This window comes from Garra rufa, chromosome 13, assembly GCF_049309525.1.
Source record: "Garra rufa chromosome 13, GarRuf1.0, whole genome shotgun sequence".
Lineage (NCBI taxonomy): Eukaryota > Metazoa > Chordata > Actinopteri > Cypriniformes > Cyprinidae > Garra > Garra rufa.
This window is the reverse complement of record NC_133373.1, coordinates 37,260,223-37,281,853: the sequence shown is the minus strand read 5'-3', so window position 1 is coordinate 37,281,853 and position 21,631 is coordinate 37,260,223. Positions and strand designations below refer to the sequence as shown.

General features: G+C 32.8%; 2 protein-coding genes across 2 annotated transcripts; one reads left to right on the top strand and one right to left on the bottom strand.

Annotated features, from left to right (window-relative positions):
* The first annotated feature begins 6 nt into the window (after positions 1 to 6).
* Positions 7 to 16,133, top strand: LOC141283278 (uncharacterized). Its single transcript, XM_073816565.1, has 5 exons — positions 7 to 86; positions 6,448 to 6,630; positions 12,975 to 13,361; positions 14,538 to 14,686; positions 16,004 to 16,133. The coding sequence occupies exons 1-5, from the start codon at positions 14 to 16 to the stop codon at positions 16,046 to 16,048; spliced, it is 837 nt and encodes a 278-aa protein (XP_073672666.1). The 5' UTR covers positions 7 to 13; the 3' UTR covers positions 16,049 to 16,133.
* A 140-nt stretch (positions 16,134 to 16,273) lies between these two features.
* LOC141283279 (uncharacterized) lies at positions 16,274 to 20,996 on the bottom strand. Its single transcript, XM_073816566.1, has 4 exons — positions 20,908 to 20,996; positions 20,690 to 20,778; positions 20,360 to 20,488; positions 16,274 to 18,782 (listed from the first exon to the last, which is right to left on the bottom strand). Exons 1-4 carry the CDS (start codon positions 20,952 to 20,954, stop codon positions 18,616 to 18,618), a joined length of 432 nt encoding a protein of 143 aa, XP_073672667.1. The 5' UTR covers positions 20,955 to 20,996; the 3' UTR covers positions 16,274 to 18,615.
* Positions 20,997 to 21,631: the final 635 nt, after the last annotated feature.

The window sequence follows — 21,631 nt, the reverse complement described above, 5'->3', positions numbered from 1 at the left end:
TATAGTTTGTCATATGAAGGATATGGGCAGATGTGGAAATGTTGCGTTTTGTGCCATGGTGCTCTTCTACTGTTCTTTCATGACAGGTAAAAAATCGTTTGATCTATCTATCTATCTATCTATCTATCTATCTATCTATCTATCTATCTATCTATCTATCTATCTGTCTATCTGTCTATCTATCTATCTATCTATACAGAATTAGCTGTACAGAATTAGCTTCAGTAATAGCCATTATGAAATGTGTTTCTCAGGCCTTTAAGACACTATTTGTTTGTTCTCAGTTTGGTTTCTGCTGCCACGCGTATCCTGAGCAGTCAAACAATGGCTGTGTCTCAAAACCTAACAAACTGCCTACCTAGACAGCATATTGGCTATCTGATGACCAGAAATTATGTTTAGGAGTGCAGATCACTTCATCTTTCATGACTTTATGAATGTTCAAAAACTGCTTAATGTACTTAGGATACTCGAAAATGCTTTCTAGGTAGGGAGCTCACTATGTTTTGAGACACAGCCTTGTATCTTGCGGTGAAGAGACACTGTTCTCATGCTGAACTCTAATTATAGCCTAAAAGTGGATGTTTCAGCCTATTTGTATTCAGTTTTGTTTACTTTTGGTGACCAGCTTTATGGAAACTCACTCATATTTAATTACGATTTATTTACATAAAAATGAATATTCCATTAACAAACATGTATATACACATATTTTTATGTTCATATAAGGGTGGAAATGCAATTTCAAAGAAATTCATTTCTCTATCCCAGCTCTGGCATAGAGAGCATCATGGGAAGGCTGTCAAACCACACATACTGTCTTTCAATCCCAGAATGCTTTCATTCCTTAGCCAGTGTTTGTAATTAGGAGTCATGCAGCGGTGTATTTTTTGCCATATTTAAATTAGATTTTATTCTAGAAGGCCTGATTTGGGAAGTTAAGAACGGCCTGTAAAGTTCTCTGATGTGACTGAGCGAGAGCGAGATTGTTCAAGTATTTTTAGAGCGTTTCTGTTGCTTGTCATCTTTGCATTCTGACGTCCTGTTCCTCTCACTTTCATGTGGGAACTTTTTAAACTCTTCTATTTTTACATCTGGTACAAAAGCACTTTGAAAAACCCTGTTTACTTTCATTCCTGTTCTTATTTTGCACTTTATGTGACAGAAAATGATGTCTCGCTGCTCTTCTAATATATTTCCAATGGTTTACCCTATAATTTAATGCATTAAATTATTTAAATCAAACAAATAATTGAATATATGAATGATTAGTGCAGTAAAATGATCATTTGGAAAGAATCTCTCTGTTCTATGCTGAAAAAAAATTGATGTGGGATTTACTCAGAATTTGCTGGTGAATTTAACAGATAGTTACAAATAAATGGCAATAACACATTGGATTGGAACAACTAAAACAGCATTTGCTTGTAAAATGTACTCCAATAACCCCTGCAGATATGAGCTCCACAGACACAGTTTCATATCAAACAAAGGCTTTGCATAAAGATGAGATTTGCAGATAGATGAGAGGTGAGAAAACTTGCAAGTAGATGTGAGAAACAGAGGAGAGCAGGTGAGAAACATGATGACATAGTGGGTGAATATTATTAGTGGTGTTTGCCACAAAGTCACTATCAGTAACACTGTAAAAAATATATTTTATGAAGTTGGAAAAAAAAAAAAAAAAAGTAAGCTTATTGGAGTATATTTTACATTTAATTCCGTGTGTTGTCGTTTCTTTGAAATTTACTAGCAATTTTTGCACACCAATTTTCTTTCAAAGGACTTTAAAATGCTAATATGTGACCCTAGACCACAAAAGAAGTCTTAAGTAGCATGGGTATATTTGTAGTAATAGTCAAAAATACATTAGATGGGTCAAAATTATCGATTTTCCTTTTATGCCAAAAACCATTAGAATATTAAATAAAGATCATGTTCCATGAATATATTTTGTAAATTTCCTATCGTAAATATATTAAAACTTAAAAATTTTGATTAGTAATATTCATTGCTAAGAACTTCATTTGGACACCTTTAAAGGCTATTTCCTCAATATTTTGATCTTTTCTGCACCCTCAGATTTCATTTTTTCAAATATTGTCCTATCCTAACAAACCATACATCAGTGGAAAACTTATTTATTATTTCAAATGATGTATAAATCTCAATTTAAAAGAATTAACCCTTATGACTGGTTTTGTATACAGGGTCACATATGAAAAAATGCATTTAGATAAGTCACATTGTGTTTAATTTTTTAAAGAAATGTTCCAGGTTTAATTTGTGCAGCATTTTTGCCATAATGTCCATACATGAAATTATTTTTGCTTTTACACAAAGTACACAAGGAAGCACAGTAAACATTACAAGGCTAAAACATTACATCCAGTGGGTCCAAAGTTACAAGCATGTAATCATGGTAAATGATGCATGGCACAAGGAGAAGAATCCAAACAGGAACTACGTCAGTGAAGAATAACTGGAAGCTGAAAATGATTTAGCAACATTACAGCTCATATAACACAGTTTTGCACTAATATAAGCTTTTAAAGGATTGGTTCACCAACAAATGAAAGTTTTCTGACAATTCAGGCCACCCAAGATGTAAATGAGTTTGCTTCTTCATATAATTTAGAGAAATATAGCATTTCATCACTTGCTCACCAATGGATCCTCTATAGTGAATGGGTGCCTTCAGAATGAGAGTCCAAACAGCTGATAAAAACATCACAATAATCCACAAATAATCCAAACCACTCCAGTCCATCAATTAACATCTTGTGAAGCCAAAAGCTGCGTGTTTGTAAGAAAAAAATCCATCATTAAGGCATTTAAATCATCACTTCTGACCATAATATGAGTCCATAATCCATAATAACGCTTCCTCAATTGAAAAAGTCCATCCTCTATTGTCCTCTCCTATGAAAATCCACCCACATTTTTGTTTTTAGAGATGTTTTAGATGTTTTCACTTGTAAACAGTGTTTGATCTGTGCAGATTTCTCTCCTGATTCAGACAAGACAACATTTTTCTGGAGGAAACAATATTATCAAGAATTAGTAACGGTTTGAAGTTAAAAATGTCTTAATGATGGATTTGTTTCTTACAAACACAGTTTTTGGCTTCACAAGATATTAATTGATGGACTGAAGTGGTGTGGATTACTTTTGGATTATTGTGATCTGTTTGGGCTCTCATTCTGACGGCACCCATTCACTGCATTGCTCCATTTTTGAGCAAGTGACGTAATGATACATTTCTCCAAATTTGATCCTATGAAGAAACTCTCTTTTCTCCTTTAATTTGTATTGAACAAGTAAATGTTCCTTTAAAGGGGTCTGATGTGAATCAAATGAAGTGGTGTGTATTCTCTGCAGTCCTCTTACATAATGTGAGCTGTTCATAGATTACACTCACAGGAAGATGTGTGTCTTAAGACAACAAACAGACAAACTAATAGGAAAGAGAGAGAAATGGGGCAAAGCTTGAGTGAAAATCTGAGTATTAGTGGGTATGAAAAGCCTATAGACTGTCTGATGCATCATGATCAGTCTGTTTTGTTCATTGTTCATGGCCATTTTCATGCTGCGAATTGATGTTTCTTCCCATGAAAAGAAAACTGCTGAATCAAGCTCTGAATCAGCCTCCCAAAATATCCTCCGGACTGGCGGTTTATTCCCCTTGTGTGCGGGTTTGGTGGGGTTCGTGACGCGCGGCGGCAGTAGCTCAGAACAGGGCCGTTATTGAGGAGCTCAGCCAAAAGAACTCTTGTGAAGTGGCAGGGTGTGGTGCGCAAAACCCTTAACAAACCTCTCTCGGGATTCTGGGTAATGACCCACAAACACAAGAGTGTGTGTGTGAGAGTGAGAGGGAGCGAGAGAGAGAGAGATTAGGCATCCTATAATAGCTCAATGTTTAAGGAAGTCTCTCGAGTCAGATCATTATGTACAGATAATAGCCAACATCAACAATGAATGATGATATTTTTAGTTATGACTGATAACCGATATACGGAATCTGTTCATAACAATGCTCTTGAAACTATTAGCAACATGCCAGCATCACTGGCGAGCTGTAAATGGGTAAACATCATTCACTTTTTAAAAAACTATTGCAAATACGCTGTCAAATCACATTTGCTATAAAATAATTTAATTAAGTATATATATATATATATATATATATATATATATGTGACCCTGGACCACAAAACCAGTCTTAAGTCGCTGGGGTATATTTGTAGCAATAGCCAAAAATACATTGCATGGGTCAAAATTTTTGATTTTTCTTTTATGCCAAAAATCATTAAGAAATTAAGTAAAGTTCATGTTCCATGAAGATTTTTTGTAAAATTCCTACTGTAAACATATCAAAATGTAATTTTTGATTTGTAATATGCATTGTTAAGAACCTAATTTGGACAACTTTAAAGGTGATTTTCTCAGTCTTTTTGATTTTTTTGCACCCTCAGATTTCTGATTTCAAATAGATCGTATCTCGGCCAAATATTGTCCTATCCTAACAAACCATACATCAATAGAAAGCTTATTTATTGAGCATTCATGTGATGTATACATCTCAGTTTTGTCAAATTTAACCTTATGACTGGTTTTGTGGTCCTGGGTCACATATATATATATAGTCATTTTAATGTGTTTTTGTCATTTTTATTTAATTTTGTAATTTTCTGTTTAGACTTGCTGAACATCCAACTAATTTGGTGTTCCCAGACAAAAATGGCCAGCCTTTTAAAATAGCTTGTAAATGTCTCATTATGCTATATTATTACCAAATCTTGGATTCAATGTTTTTATCAATGTGTTTTCTGTCAATTAGCACATGTTTTGTATTTCTTTTTGGAGTGAAAAAAAAAAACATTATTTGTGGAAAAGTTTGGCAATGCTTCCTCAAAAAGGAGGTGCAAGCTTAGATCTATTTTTATGGATTTTTAAAAATATTAAAAACATTTTTGGTAATTGAAATAAAGCTGAAATAAAATGTAAAAAAAATATAGATAATAGATTAAAAAGGTAAACTTTAAAAAAGTCCAAAAAATGTACTAAAAGTACTAAAATTATTAAAACTAAAAATAAAGCAAAATAGAAAAAGAAAAGGAAAAAAGAAGAAAAATGACAAACATAAAATGACTAAAACTTAAATTAAACTTAAAATAAAGTTTTAATTTTAATTTATGATCATTATTTGTATTAGTATTATTTCTACTGCATTTAATAATATTTTAAATTAGATTTAACCATTTTTAATAGTTTTAACAATTTTAAAATTGTAATAATTGTTTAACACTGTTAATATGCCATCAAAACATTTACAGCAAATATTAGAAAAGAAAAATAAAGTAATATGATAGTATTTTATTCCAATATCAGCCTAATTAAAACTATTAAATAAAGCTGCTATATGGACAAGATAAATATATTGGATAGACTCAAAATACATCTGTTTGAAAGACAGAGTGAGAAAAACCTTCAGGAGTGGTGACATGCAGAGCGGAAATATATTGGTCTAGAAGGTGAGAAGATGAAAATAGAATGATAAATGATAAGTGGAGCATCTGTTGACAGAAGAGAGACAAAGAAAAACAGACACTGAGCAAAAAGGACAATCATCAAGCCAAACCTGTCACTACCTTATTATCATCTTATCCTTATTATACTGTAATGTAGGCATTTAGAAAAGAAACCAAATGATCACAATATCTATAACTGTTTTCAATATTAATAATAATAATCAAAAATGTTCTTGAGCAGGATATTAGAATGATTTCTGAAGGATCATGTGACTGAAGACTGGAGTAATGATGCTTAAAATTCAGCTTTGATCATAGATATAAATTATATTTTAAAATATATTCAAATAGAAAGTGGTTATTTGAAATAGAAATAATATTTCACAATATTACTGTTTTTACTATATTTTTGATCAAATAATTGCAGCTATGGTGGCATTAAAATTTATTAAAAAATATTAGTAACCCCTTACGTTTTGCTCAGGCCCCTATTTCAATGCAAGTCAGTGGATTTCTGGATATCTGTAGCACAAACGATCCTGTTGAGTGTAATAATTGAGTTAGAGAGATGTTCAAGTCCTGAATTCCAGGTTTTTTCTACATGCATCTATTATTAGTCAGACAAACAGATAGTTCCTCCCTGAACACATGCCAGTGTTACTTAATTAAATGATTGAATTAATTATTAACACTTGTCTTGTTTCATCACATAACTACAGATAGAACTGAGCTCTGTTTAAAGATTCCCCCTTGTGGATCCAGATTTGGCAGAGACATTCTCTCATTGTTAATTCATGATAATACCGGTTTTCATTTAAATATGCAGATTATGTTGAATAATTTAAATTACAGGCCAAAATTTTCTCTGGTTCTGATTCATTTATCATCTCCGTTCTGGTTTTCCTCCCCGCTTCAGGTGATAATCTGAGCATGTCGTCTGCGGCTCAGGTGTCCTCATCACATCACACCTCTGTGAGGAGAAGAGACGGCGTCGCTGATGTCAACGTGACCTTGACCCTCGGCAGTGATCAGACACAGTCCTCTACTAACATCACCAACAGCACTGAGCCCACGCCACACACAGACACCACAACAACAGGTACATTTATTACTCTGATCAAGTGTCATTAAACCCCAATCTGATGCTTTAATTTTTTTTAGGAAGCACTAGTTGCTGGGATTAAAACATATTTAGTCTCTGAACTAATAATTTTTAGACATTTCTAGAACTTGACTTTTTTTTTTTAACTCTTGTGCTGTGGTGAAAATTCTTCACCTGATTTGGTATTTCGTGTCATAAATGACAGGTCTTTTAAAGGGGTCATCGGGTGCAAAACTAACTTTTCCAAGTTGTTTGAACATTAATGTGTGTTGGTAGTTTGTGTACACAACCACCCTACAATGATAAAAATCCACCCAGTGGTATTTTTTTAATCTTTAAAAGTAATATCCCCTTTTTAAAATCAGTTCATTCTCAGCTTCTTGTCATTGTGATGAAACACATTTGATTGACATGAGCGTCTTACCTTAGCCCCGTCCTCACCGAGCTGAAACAGTGCAAATACGATCCTCACTGTGTCGACTCAGGTGCAGAGGAAGACTCGAATTGAGCGATTGAGGTGTTTTGTTGTTGGATGTGATAATGAACATAGCAGTAGTCATTTACTACCGACATCTGAGCCGCTGAAGACTCAGAGGTTTAACGTTACTTTCATTTTTAAATGGAAAGTGCCAATCCCGTTTGACATATGCATCTATCTTTGTGCGAATCGTTCCTGATGCAGCTTCACCCACAGCAGAAGTGAGTATAATGGTTTTTTTATGCATCTTTGCAAATGGCCTTTCTTAATAATGTGCTTGTTGGCAAGTTTTGCTGATAAACAGCAGCTAAACGCGGCTAAAGTAAACATAATCCCAGAGAGGGGCGGGGCGAGCAGAGCTTGGTGGCATTTAAAGGGGCCATGTCTTAAAATGAGCTGAAATTTTGCAGAGCTGATTTTGACAAGGTAAAAGGGTGTTTTTTTTACACTACTATTGAGAATTTTTTACCAAAGTATATTAGAGACTTTTCATTAAGACCCTAAAGAATCATATGAACTGGAAAACGGGCATCCGATGACCCCTTTAAAACTCTTGTTATGCTATATTAATAACAAATCTTGGATTTAATCTATTTATCAACTTGTTTTTTTTTTATTAGCACAGTTTCTGTATTTCTTTTTGGAACTGAGCTCATGCACCTCAGTTTTTGAGTGATAAAAAGCACTATTTGTGCATCATTTTTGGCAAAGATCACTCAAAAACTGGGGCGCATAAGCTATTTTTATAGACGTTTTGTAGAGTGTGATTTTCTTAATCAACCATTTTGAATTAAAACAAAGCTAAAATAAAATTAAAATATATATAAACTTAAAATAAAACCTTGTTACCTTGGCAAGTAACTGAAATAAATACGTTGATAAGTACTAAAATTAAAATAAAAATGAAAAATAAAGGGAAATGAACATAACAAAATCATAACAAAAAATTTAAACAAAAAAAAAGAGAAAATATGAACATATAACATTTTTCCATTTTAAATGTATTAATATTAAGCAATAAGGTATGAGAGGCCGTGCTGTATCATGAATAAATCACGGCTGAAGGGCGTTGTTATGCGTTGTTAGCCGTGATTTATTCACGATACAGCACGGCCTCAAGTACCTTATTGCTTTTATAAAACGGTTACCACACAATAAAAATATTAAAATCAAAAATATAAATGAATTTATATATATTAAGTTGTACGTTTTCATAAAGTAAAATCATTAACTGCCTTCCGCTGTAAAAAGTAGTCCCTAACTGCTGCAGCTGTGTTTACGTTGCTAAGGGTGGTTGCTAAGGGGGTTCAATGATACACAAAACCTTTGAGTGAAGCGGTCATAGCAGTGCCGTATCATGAATACGACACAGCTGCTGACCAATCAGAATTGAGGAATGGAACTAACCGTTTTATAATATTATTTATATAACATTTATGTATATTTTAAGTTGGAATTTTATTTTTTTATTTATTAAAATCGCAATTAAGTTATGAATAAATAATAATATAGAATAACACTGTTGTCAGGCTACAGAAACACAAAAACATGCTAGCAACATGCTAACAACATGCAAATTGCATTGTTAGCAACATCTCAACTTTCAAACTTAAAACTTTTACAACTGCTTCAAACTGTCAGGTTTTCTCAAACTTTTCTTTTATTTATATTTATATAGCATTTATTAATATTTTAATATTTTATTTAATATTTTACTGGATTTTATTTCAAATAAAATTTAAATTAAGTTATAAATAAATACTATATACATAATAATAATATAGAATAACACTGTTTAAAAAAAAAAATCAGACTCAGTCTACACATTTTCTACTTTGCTGAGACTACTATAGAGGAATATTTAACCTAAGAACACAAATTGTCATCATTTCCTCACATTGTGAAACAAAAGCAGATCTCAGAACAAAATCTAAGTCATCATTGGCCAAAAATCTCTCAAATCACATTCCAGTTGCTTCATAATCAAAAACGGCATGCAAAGACAGATTTCGACAGGTTTAAAACAATATGAGAGTGAGCAAATGAGAGAAATTTCATCATTGGATGAATTTTTCCACTTAACTACCACCCAAGCTGACAGAACGGATCACTTATACAACAATCGGTGGTTCTCAACTGCAACAGTAATGTAAAATGACATAAAGAGAGACTGTGAGTAAATGCAGTGTGAGATCTGACGTGAAAGTGTGAGAGTTTGAATCCTCATGAGACACACACACAGATCACATACAGCTCAGTGCTGTTCACACACACACAGATGACATACAGCTAGTAGTGTTCACACACGCACACGTCTCACATGCACAGACACGCGCTGTCAAACTGAACGACTGTGACTCACTCCACAAACCATCAAAGAACTCTCCAGCACCATTACAAATCATCCGGCTGCAATACTGCAGAGCTAAAATACTCTCTCTGACTGCATCCAGAGGAAATACTAACTTACTGAATAGTGTACAGTATACTGTAGACACTGCATACTATCTTAAAGGTGCCATAGAATGGAAAACTGTATTTACCTTGGCATAGTTCAGTGGTTCTCAAAGTGGGGGGCTCTTGGTAGTTAAAATTGAAACCAGCGACTCCCCAATGTGCGCAAATTAGTCTACATAAAATATCGAAGCTGTTATTAGTATGTGGGCTATAAGAAGTTGTGCAGTTCTCTATAGCTCTGTATCATGCTGGAAAAATTCTGTCTCTAAATTTTATTTAACAGTATCTGTACTAACCCTGTTGGAAATAAAAGCAATTCTTTTATATTTTTTAATGTAAAAGGTCTCTTCACCCCACCAAGGCTGCATTTGTTTGATTAAAAATACAGTAAAATTATGAAATATTATTAGTATTCAAATAACTGTTTTCTATTTAAATATAGGCCTATTGTAAAATGTAATTTATTCCTGTGATGCAAAGCTGAATTTCCAGCATCATTACTCCAGTCTTTAGTGTCACATGATCCTTCAGAAATCATTCTAATATTCTGATTTGCTGCTCAAAAAACATTTCTGATTAGGTTCAATGGTAAAAACAGTTGTGCTGCTTTATATTTTTGAGTAAACAGGGGATATATTTTATTTTTCAGGATTCTTTGATGAATCGAAAGTTTAAAAGAACAGCATTTATTTGACATATTAATCTTTGTTTAACATTACAAATGTTTTAACTGTCAACTTTGAACAATTTAATGCATCCTTGCTAGATAAAAGTATTTTTTTTAAATCTAGTGTACACTACCAGTCAAAAGTTTAAGATTTTAATGTTTTTAAAAGAAGTTGCTTCTGCTCACCAAGCCTGCATTTATTTGATCCAAAATACAACAAAGACAAAAAAAAAATCTGAAATATTTTTACTATTTAAAATGTTTTCTATTTGAATATATTTTAAAATGTAATTTATTCCTGTGATCAAAGCTGAATTTTTAGCATCATTACTCCAGTCTTCAGTGTCACATGATCCTTCAGAAATCATTCTAATGTGCTGATTTGCTATTTTATAATTATTATTATTATGTTAAAAACAGCTGAGTAGAATTCTTTCAGGTTTCTTTGATCAAAAGAAAGTTCAGATGTTCACTTTTGATCAATTTAAAGCATTCTTGCTAAATGAAAGTAATAATTTCCATCATTTCTTTCCACAAAAAAATATACCAACTCCAAGCTTTTAAATGGTATAGTGTATAATGTTTCAGATAAATGCTGATCTTTGGATCTTTCTATTCATCAAAGAATCCTGAAAAACTTTTTTTAAATATTGATAATAGTAATAATAATAATAAATGTTTCATGAACAGCAGATCAGAAGAGACTTCTTTAAAAAACATTAAAAATCTCACTGTTCAGAAACTGTATAATCAGTAATAGTATGCTATGTAGTGCAATTTTAAACATAGGCTCTCTTTTCTCTTTTTCCCTAAAGAACTCACACATACATGACAAACATTCAGAGAGTTTTCACATTCAGATCATTGTTTCCTTTTACTCTCTGTAAACCAACCAATCCATTTGGTTCCTCGTACCTGGTTTATGAACACATGCACAAACACATGCAAAAAAACTCTATTTACATGTTCCTGCCGTTCCACAGAAAAGGGATATCTTCAATCTCTGAAACAGCAATGCTTTCAGTCTGACATCATAAAGCCCTCTTATTTTTATCTTCTCATAAAGAGACCACCTTTCACAATCCGACCACTTACTGATGGATTAAATCAAGTCTTACCCTGCCCATGATATCACATTTCATTCTTTAGTCACATTTCAGCAGTTAAAATGAGTTGGAATTGGTTTAGTCTTAAACAAAGGCATCACCAACCACAGAAGCCGCGTTGGACATGTAAGCGCCCGTTGAGTCACGTGCTCACGGATTTAACTGAAAAAGCCCAAAGCTGCGTTTCATCCGTCTTTATTCAGCTCGGTTTGCATGTTGTGTTGTGCAGCTCCATGTTTCTAACTTACTTTGTGCAACAGATGAAATAAGACATGACCAAAAGAAAAGAAAACTCTTTTTAAGAACCCATCAGTTGTTTTTGAAAGTATAAAAAAAAAGTAACAGTGAAAAATATTTACTTTACAAAAGATTTTTGTTTCAAATAAACAGAATTTTTTACACTATATATATATATTAACACATTTAAATAATATTTATTTATTAAATACATTAATTTGATCAAAAGTAAGTCAAACATTTACAATGTTACAAAAGATTTCTCTGTCAAAAAAAATCAGAAAAAGTTTACACTATATGTAATATAAATATGGAAATATATATAATATTTTAATACACTTAAGTAACATTTATTTATTAAATTAATTAATTTGATCAAAAGTAACAGTAAAAACATTTACAATGTTACAAAGGTTTTTGTTTCAAATAAACTGAATTTTTGTACAGTATGTATATATATACATATATATATATATATATATATATATATATGTGACCCTGGACCACAAAACCAGTCATAAGGTTAAATTTTACAAAACTGAGATATATACATCATATGAAAGCTCAATAGATAAGCTTTCTATTGATATATGGTTTGTTAGGATAGGACAATATTTGGCCGAGATACGTCTATTTGAAAATCTGAAATCTGAGGATGCAAAAAAGTCAAAATACTGAGAAAATCACCTTTAAAGTTGTCCAAATTAGGTTCTTAACAATGCATATTACTAATCAAAAATTACATTTTGATATATTTATAGTAGGAATTTTACAAAAAATCTTCATGGAACTTGATCTTTACTTAATTTCCTAATGATTTTTGGCATAAAAGAAAAATCCAAAATTTTGACCCATGCAATGTATTTTTGGCTATTGCTACAAATATACCCCAGCGACTTAAGACTGGTTTTGTGGTCCAGGGTCACATATATATATATATATATATATATATATATATATATATATATAAAACAAAAGGTTTCTATTTCAAATAATCAGAAAATGTTTACACTATATATGTAATATAAATATATGTAAATGCATTAAATTGATCAAAAGTAACAGTAAAAACATTTTAAATGATACAAAAGGTTTCTATTTCAAATGAACAGAAAATGTTTTTCACTATATATTTAATAGAAATATATGTAAATATATATAATATTTTAATACTTAAAAATATTTATTACAATGTTACAAAAGATTTCTACTTCAAATAAATGCTGTTCACTGAATGTTCTAGAAATATAAGAATCCAGAAAAAAATAGTTTTCATGATTTCTACAAAAATAGGAAAGAGCACAACTGTTTTCAACACTGATAATAATAATAATAATAATAATAATAATAAATGTTTCTTGATTTAACACTATCATGTTTTTTTTTTTACCTTTAGGGATGTTGGTGAACATCTCCTCCCCGGCGGAGAACATCAGTTTCTCTGAGAACATCACAGACAGTCGAAATGGCTCTGATGTGTCACCTGTGAATAATGAGACAGCAGTTACCACAGTAAAACCAACTACACTCCCGCCATCAACGACCCACGAGCCCACGAGCGGCGTCCACATCAGCACGCTCCACCCGACATCCACCGCCGCAGGAACCAGCAGAGCTCCAGACACGAGCAGCCCGGAATCAACGAGCGCACGGAGCAGACGGAGATCCACACCGCCGGCGTCTTCAACCACAACGCAGACCACACAGATGACAGCCAGCAGCAGCCCCGTCCAGGCCAAAGCCCACGCCGACACACCCTCAGCTCTGAACGTTGGAGATGATGGTATGTGAAATAGATATAGATATAGATATAATTTAATTATTATAAATATCAGTAATATATATCAGTAATTTTCTAGTATTTCTGAATTCTTAATAATAAATATGTATTACACTTAATATATAGATTTACACATATATATGATGCATTTAATAAACTATATTTATCAGTATTTTAGTGTATTTCCAAATACGTAATTTTATATTGCATTTAAATATTTAAATGCACTTAAATATGATGTATTTATTTCAAACTATATAATATATATATATATATATATATATATAAAATATATATTTATTTCAAAATATATATTACACTTAATATATTTAAAAACAATTAAATATATTTAATAATATTCTGCAGTAATTTTCATTATAATTTCTGATTCCTTAGCATTAACTATATATTATGCTTGATATATTGAAATAAATTTAAATATAATGTATTTATTTACTGTCAGATCATCTGTGCTTTATTGATTTATTAAATTTTTTTTTTTTTTTTTGAGCTTGTAGCATTGCATTTTGGGATTGCCTTCCTTATTAAAGATTGCAATGGTGCCAAAATTAGGTATTTTAGAAGTAAGCATAATTAAGCCGCATACAATTATGAAACTTTTTTATTTTTGATCAAATATATGAGCATAGGAAACGTTTTTTCAAATCCATTACAGTCTATGGCCTGACTGTCTGATTTTGACCCTGTTAGTGAGGACAAAAGCATTATTTTCTGCAGCTGAATTGAGCAGAAAGCCTGTTATTTCAATGCGGACATGATTTATTGCTGCGATATCAAAAATCACATGATCACTCATTTGATTGGCCCTTTTGTGAGCGAACGCAGCTGCACGCGCAAATATTTACAGTGCACATCTGCATTTGTGTTTACCATAATGATCCTCATAAAGTGGATGTGAATAGAGTCTAACAGCGGAGAGGCTGATAACGCTGCGTGTGGAAAACAAGAGCGTCATTATATGAGTAGAGGAACGGCGAGCTGAGGGACGCCTGAGGGCCGGGACGTCTTCACGCTGACACAACCCAAGAACAGACACATCTTTGTGGATCCGCCAGGCTTTTGCGTCACTGCAGAAATGCACAAACACACACTATTTGCATATTTTGCAGAAAGTGCGCTAGTATTATTCTCTCTCTTTCTGTGTTTTGGTTCTTCTAGACAATAGCCAAGCAACCACTGACCCGCTCTTGGCTGGACTGGTGTCAGCGTTCGTCGTTGTCGCTGCCATCGTGTCGGTCCTCATATTCCTCAAATTTAGAAACACAAATGGCAGCCCAGAGTTTCGCAGGCTTCAGGATCTCCCCATGGTGAGACTACGGTTTAAACAATTCACACACATACTAGCTAAATACATTGATAAGCAATAGCCATGTGACAAACGTTCAACAGGAACAGGAAAAATATAATTTTCAGGAAACCATTTAGATCCCATTTATGCAAATAATATGCTGTTTTTTATGTTTATTTTAAAAAGGTTCTATTGTGGAAGCTTCTATTTCCCCATTTTATGCTCTGGGCCATAACTGCCATAATCATTAGAGGGACTACTGTGATATACATTTTTTTTTTTAAATTATAATTTTTATTATGTTACTTACTTAAACATATCAGCAATCAACAAAGTGAAAACAAAGGGAAAAATTCTTATATTATTATAATATTATGTTATATTTTCCCCCAAATTAATTATAAGTAATTAATTAAAAATGAATTATTTTTTATGATGTTATTCCCTTAGAATTTTAATTGAATAAAAGGAAAAAAAAGTGGTAATTTTTCTATATAACTCATGAATTACTGCAAATGCTATGCTATTTTTTTTTAAATCTTTTAATTTGAAGGGTTATGGTTGAAATCAGGATGCCACTATAATAAATGAGAAAAATCAAAAATTATGTCACTACTGTAAAAATAGATGTTTAATGGAATGTTATTCGTTTTTTATTATTATTTTATTAATTACTTAATTTGGTAGAGGGGTGTAACTATAATATTGGTTTAAAAAAACAATTTGATCTCACTTCCTTAAATATGGAAATGTGTGTGTATAGGGAGAAATGTGATATTAACAGGGCTGAAGAAAAGTTCTGCAAATTTTATTTATTATATATAATTTTATTTATTTAATAAATTCTACATATTTTTTAATGGTGATTAAAACAAAAAAATACCTGAAATACACTTAAAATGTTGTATTTAAACTAAATCTACACTACCAGTCACAAGTTTTTGAACTGTAAGATTTGAATGTTTTTAACAGCAAATCAGCATATTAGAATCATTTCTGAAGGATCATGTGACACTGAAAACTGGAGTAATGGTGCTGAAAATTCAGATTTGATCACAGGAATAAATTACATTTTAAAATATATTCAAATAGAAAACAGTTCTTTTAAAAAGTAAAAATGTTTCAAAATTTGACTATTTGCTGTACTTTGGATCAAATAAATGCAGGTTTGGTGAGCAGAAAAAAAAAATAATGATAATGTTGTTCAAAATCTTTTGACTGGTAGTGTATATGTAATGAACGTTCAGTTTTTTAGTTTCCTGTTAAGTCTATTATACAGTGTAGCTCACAAATGACAGTGTTTCCTGAGAACAACTCACTTGTGTGTGTGTTTCAGGATGATATGCTGGAGGACGCGCCGCTCTCCATGTACAGCTACTGAAAGCCCAGATGTTCCTCAAACATCTTCAGAGCACCCAACATCCTCTCATCAACACAACAGACACCATTAAATGTTCTTGACAGAAGCACAAACACTCCTGTTGTTTTTGTTACAGGACTAAATGTAGCATAATACTCCACTTTAGCTGTTACATTCACCGTGGCCGTCATTTCCTGTCCGTTGGGTCGTTCTCTTGCACTTTACGTGGGGTTTGGGAAGGGTCATGTGCTGCGGGAATATTTGGGAGCCGTTTGTGGCTGTATGTGTTCATTTGTTTCTCTCATAGTCGTGTCGTCTCTAGATCTGCTTCAGCTGTTTGTTTGTGTGTGTTTGTTACATTGTCTAATTCTAGAATTAACCAGCTGCTTTGTTGTTTTTCTGATCAACTTTGTGTTTTTGTTAAAGGACTAGTTCACCCTAAAATAAAAACATGCTTAATGTACTCACTCTCAAGTCATACAAGATTTAAGATGAGTTTGTTTCTACCTCAGATTTGGAGAAACACAGCATTCAATCAGTTGCTCACCAATGGATCCTCTATAGTGAATGGGTGCCGTCAGAATGAGAGTCCAAACAGCTGATAAAAACATCACAATTATCCACAAGTAATCCACACATCTCAAGTCCATCAATTAACATATTGTGAAGCAAAAAGTTGTGTGTTTGTAAGAAACAAATCTATCATTAATAGATTGGTAACTTCAAACTGTTGCTTCCTGTTAAAGTCCTTTCTCCAGGGAAAAAGTCTTCTTGTCTGAATCAGGAGAGACATATGCACAGATCAAGCACTGTTTACAAGTAAAACAGTCCAAAACAGCTCTAAACAAAAATGTGGGTGGATTTTGATGCAAGATGACAACAGGAGATGGACTTTTTCACTGGAGGAAGCGTTATAATGGATTATGGGCTCAAATTTTGACCAGAAGCAACAGTTTGAATGCTTTAATAATGCATTTGTTTCTTACAAACACAATAACTGATGGACTGGAGTGGTGTGGATTATTGTGTGATGTTTTTATCAGCTGTTTGGACTCTCATTCTGATGGCACCCATTCACTTCAATTGGTGAGCAAGTGATGCAATGCTACATTTCTCCAAATCTGTTGCTATGAAGAAACAAAATCTGAAAGTGAATACATATTCAGCAAATTTTCATTTTTCTGTTAAGCTTTTCTTTGCTCAATGTTCAATACAAGTTGTCGTTCACCACGCAAAATGATTTCAATCTCTCTCTGGCAGCAACAATCATGTTTACAGTAATGCACTTCTAATGTAAGTCGATGGGGTACCAGTCCAGAATAAACCCTAAAATGCATTTTCAACAATACAGCCACATGAATGAAACAATATGCCTATTAAAATGACACTAGTGTGATAATAGTCTACTAACCTTGTCTGTATGAAGTTATATTCAGGTTTCCAGCTCCTGTAAAGCTGCTGAACCCTGTAACCTTTGCATGTCACACACAAGGAGAGATTTACATAGTAAGTGTATTACTATAAACTGATTTTAACTGGTTTTTACAAACTGAGAGAGAGAATTATTTGAAATACTCAAAGCTCAAAGAATCGCTTTAATGATTTCCCAGTGTTCAGTTCACTTCATTCTCTCTTTAGTTCCACCTGTGAGAAATACTATTTTTGTCAGTCATACAGATATTAAATTAACTTCAAGTGAAAATTTGGATTTGTTTACATCATTTGGAACATCATCAAATAGATTTCAACTCGTCAAAATCAACCGTTTATAAACTTGTTTTTGAAAATAATCTTTTGGTGTGCACTTTGACAAAGACAAATAGCCATAATTTGAATGCTTTTCTTGTGCCTGAAATGTTTTATAAAAACTGAGAGAGAAAAAACTAAACAAAATGTAGGTAGACTCAACACCCAACATTTTTTATTGGTAGATGAAACGTCTATAATACAGTATTTTCATCCTTGTGGTTTGTTGGCTGACAGATGTGTGATGTTTACTTTGTGTAATAACTTGTGAGAGTGGATTCTTAATACACATTGTTCTTTTTTAATTAAAAAGACTTTGAAAAACACTAAATTGTCACTTTTTAGACATTTGGCTCACAACACATTACGTCAATTTATGAAACACTACAATTACTGAGACTTCTTTCAAGTGTGGTAAATGTGAAATCAAAATATTTCGTTTCTAAATACAGGTTTCTGGTCTTATTGTGTGGGATTCAACAATGTTAAAAATATTTTAATTCATTTTCGTAAACAGGCTCCAAATACTGACTGCAAATATGAATACAAGCCTCAGTCAAACTCTTTGACTGTCTGTGTTGCATATTCAGATCTGCATTATTTTGTAACTTATATTATTAACTAATCCCTCAATTCAAAAATACTGCAGTATGTCAATGCAATACTATCTGTCGGTCTCATGAAACACTACAAAACTGAGCACCATGGATTTGATTTACATAAACGTACATCAATTATAGCAGAAATAAACAGTTTGGGAAAACCTAGGCCTACCTAGTCAACAAAGGAACAGGGTTTCCATTTCCTCTAATAGCAGCATGTTGGTTTATTGGCCTTTAAGGTCAGAGGTCGCTGAGACTGAGATCTGGAGGACTGTCTGAAACTCTGTCCACATCTTCAGCATCATCGTCCAGGTTACTCTCAAGCTCACTCCCAGCGTCGCTGAGGTCACTTCCTGTCAGGTCTGAATTTAGACGGACACGTCTGCGCCTTCGCCTGGTTTGTGGCTCTAAATTCAATTAGAAAAATGAGTAATTGTAAGTGTGAATCAGGGTTTTCCAAACATGATTTAATAAAATAAAAATCTATTTAGTGATAGTTGTTCATGAGTCCCTTGTTTGTCCTGAACAATTCAGGTCCCACAAATTCTTTGGTTTTTCAGCATTTTTGTGCATTTGAACCCTTTCCAACAATGACTGTATGATTTAGAGATCCATCTGTTCACACTGAGGACAACTGAGAGACTCATACGCAACTATTACAGAAGGTTCAAACGCTCACTGATGCTCCAGATAAGAAAACCATGCATTAAGAGCCGGGGGTGAAAACTTTTGAACATAATGGCAATGTGTACATTTTTAATAATTTTGCCCAAGTATCATATTTTTGTCATTTAGTACTACCCTTCAAAGGCAGATAGTTACATGTTTCCCAGAAAACAAAATAAGTTCAATTTACCCTGATCATTAAAATCCAAAGTTTTCACCCCATCTTTTAATGCATGGTGTTTCCTTCTGGAGCATCAGTGAGTGTTTGAACCTTCTGTAATAGTTGCATATGAGTCCCTCAGTTGTCCTCAGTGTGAAAAGATGGATCTCAAAATCATACAGTCATTGTTGGAAAGGGTTCAAATACACAAAAAGGCTGAAAAACCAAAGAATTTGTGGGATCTGAAGGATTTTTCTGAAGAACAGCGGGCAGTTTAACTGTTCAGGACAAACAAGGGACTGATAAACAACTATAACCAAAAAAAAAATCATCATTCAGGTAACAACACAGTATTAAGAATCAAGGGGATGTAAACTTTTGGACTGGGTTATTTTTGTAAATGTATTATTATTTTCTTTTGTGGACTATATGTAAACGTCTTTTATGTGAAATATAAAAAAAATAACATTTATAATTACTTTGGTAAAATTAACATTTTGCAGATTCTGAAAGGGGGATGTAAACATTTGACTCCTAACTGTATTTAAAAAAAAAAGACCTTGCTTGAAATCAAATAAAATGTTAATATAGTGTATTTTTATTTCTAAAAATAAATACAAATATTTAATGAAAAAATAAAATAAATAAATAAAAATAATAATAATAATAATGAAAGGAAAGGACCAAAGGAGGTGAAAAAAAAAAAAACACAATTACTAAAACTAACTAAATAGTATATCAATGATACTAAAATAACACATAACATTCCTCAACCTGTTGCTTTGATTGCACTTGTTTCTGTCCATTTCTCCTGATCTGAATGCTGTCAGTGGTTTTGAAAACATTAGTCATGGTTATTTAACACAAATTCTCTGTCAGTCACACTGAACATTAACTGCATAAACTCAAATCCATCCACATTTCAATCACAATCTTTTCTCCATTTTCACTTCTGAAGAAAAATGCTTTACTTGGCATTCTAAATGCAGATATTTTTTTTCAAATAGCTTTTTTTTTTAGCTAAAATTATTTAAAGTATTTAAAAATAATAATAATAATAATAAATTTAAATTTGAAAAAAAAAAAAAAAATTACATGTAAATATTATTTAACAACACTTTTATATATAGTGCACGTGTATCTCGTGTCATGTGTCACCTGGTTCTTCCAGCCACGATGCATCCAACTCATCAGAGCTGATCTCGGCCAGACTAGGAGTGGGACTGAAATCATCCTCCGACCCTGACGACACGCGTCTCTGGGGCCTCGTCTTCACGGTTAATATTGCTACCACACAGGAGCGAGAGAAACATGAAAGGACGCCACATGCAAAGAGACAACTGTGCACAGAGCTTACAGGCGCAGCAGCCAAAAAACAGCTGGTTTGATTCTAAAGGTCATAGAGAGGCTAAATGACTAACATTAGAAATGCTTTCAAAGGGGAAAACAACAAAAGCATGATCAGACCCTTTCACAGCTGCATCTCACCTGGTTTCTGTGGTACCTGTGCAGGTGTAGGGAGGCTTTCTCTCAGGACGAGACCTCGCACCTCATCCTTCAGCTCAGAGACGGTGACTCTAAAACACACACAGGAAATAAAGCACACATCTTTAGTCAAGACTATTATCGACAGAATCTATTTTTAAAAAGAATTATAGAAGAAAAATATTGTTGTATTGTGAGATTTACTATATGGACATAGTCACCTGACGTCACGCACTTCCTGTTGAGTGTGCTGGTACTGTGATATCATCCGAGCGAGATCAAAACTGTGCGTCCGGTAGGAGTCTGTAAAACTCTCTAATGACTGCAAAATACAAACAACATATGAGTGTGAACCAAAACTGCACAATTAACATGCTATTTACTGAAACTACACGACCAAAACATCTTAAAAAAAAAAAAAAAAAAACAGTAATATTGTGAAATATTATTACAATTTCTTATGCTCATCAAGGTTGCATTTATCAAAAATATAGAAAAAAACAACTGTAATTGTAATATCGTGAAATATTATTTCAATTTAAATTAACTGTTTTCCATGTGAATATATTTTAAAATGTGGTACAAAGCTAAATTTTCAGCATAAAAATATAAAAGGTTAAAAAGAACAGCATTGATTTAAAATAGAATAACAATATACAGTTAAGCCCAAAATGATTCATACCCCTGGCAAATTCTGACTTAAAGTTACTTTTATTCAACCAGCAAGTTTTTTTTTTATTAGAAATGACACAGGCATCTCCCAAAAGATAATAAGACGATGTACAAGAGGCATCATTGTGGAAAAAATATTTCTCAGCTTTTATTTAGATTTGAACAAAAAGTGGCATGTCCAAAATTATTCATACCCTTTGCAAACTATCACAGTCTATGGGAAAATCCAAAGTTCTATGCCATTCCAAATAGTCCAAGCTGTTCTAAAGCATC

Excerpts from the sequence above, each read along its gene's own strand:
- LOC141283278 (XM_073816565.1), top strand. The coding sequence starts at position 14 with ATGAAGGATATGGGCAGATGTGGAAATGTTGCGTTTTGTGCCATGGTG. Across the intron at positions 87-6,447 it reads CTACTGTTCTTTCATGACAG|GTGATAATCTGAGCATGTCG; the intron begins GTAAAAAATCGT and ends TCCCCGCTTCAG. Across the intron at positions 13,362-14,537 it reads TCTGAACGTTGGAGATGATG|ACAATAGCCAAGCAACCACT; the intron begins GTATGTGAAATA and ends TGGTTCTTCTAG.
- LOC141283279 (XM_073816566.1), bottom strand. The coding sequence starts at position 20,954 with ATGATATCACAGTACCAGCACACTCAACAGGAAGTGCGTGACGTCAG. Across the intron at positions 20,779-20,907 it reads CAGGAAGTGCGTGACGTCAG|AGTCACCGTCTCTGAGCTGA; the intron begins GTGACTATGTCC and ends TGTGTGTTTTAG. Across the intron at positions 20,489-20,689 it reads ACAGGTACCACAGAAACCAG|CAATATTAACCGTGAAGACG; the intron begins GTGAGATGCAGC and ends CCTGTGTGGTAG.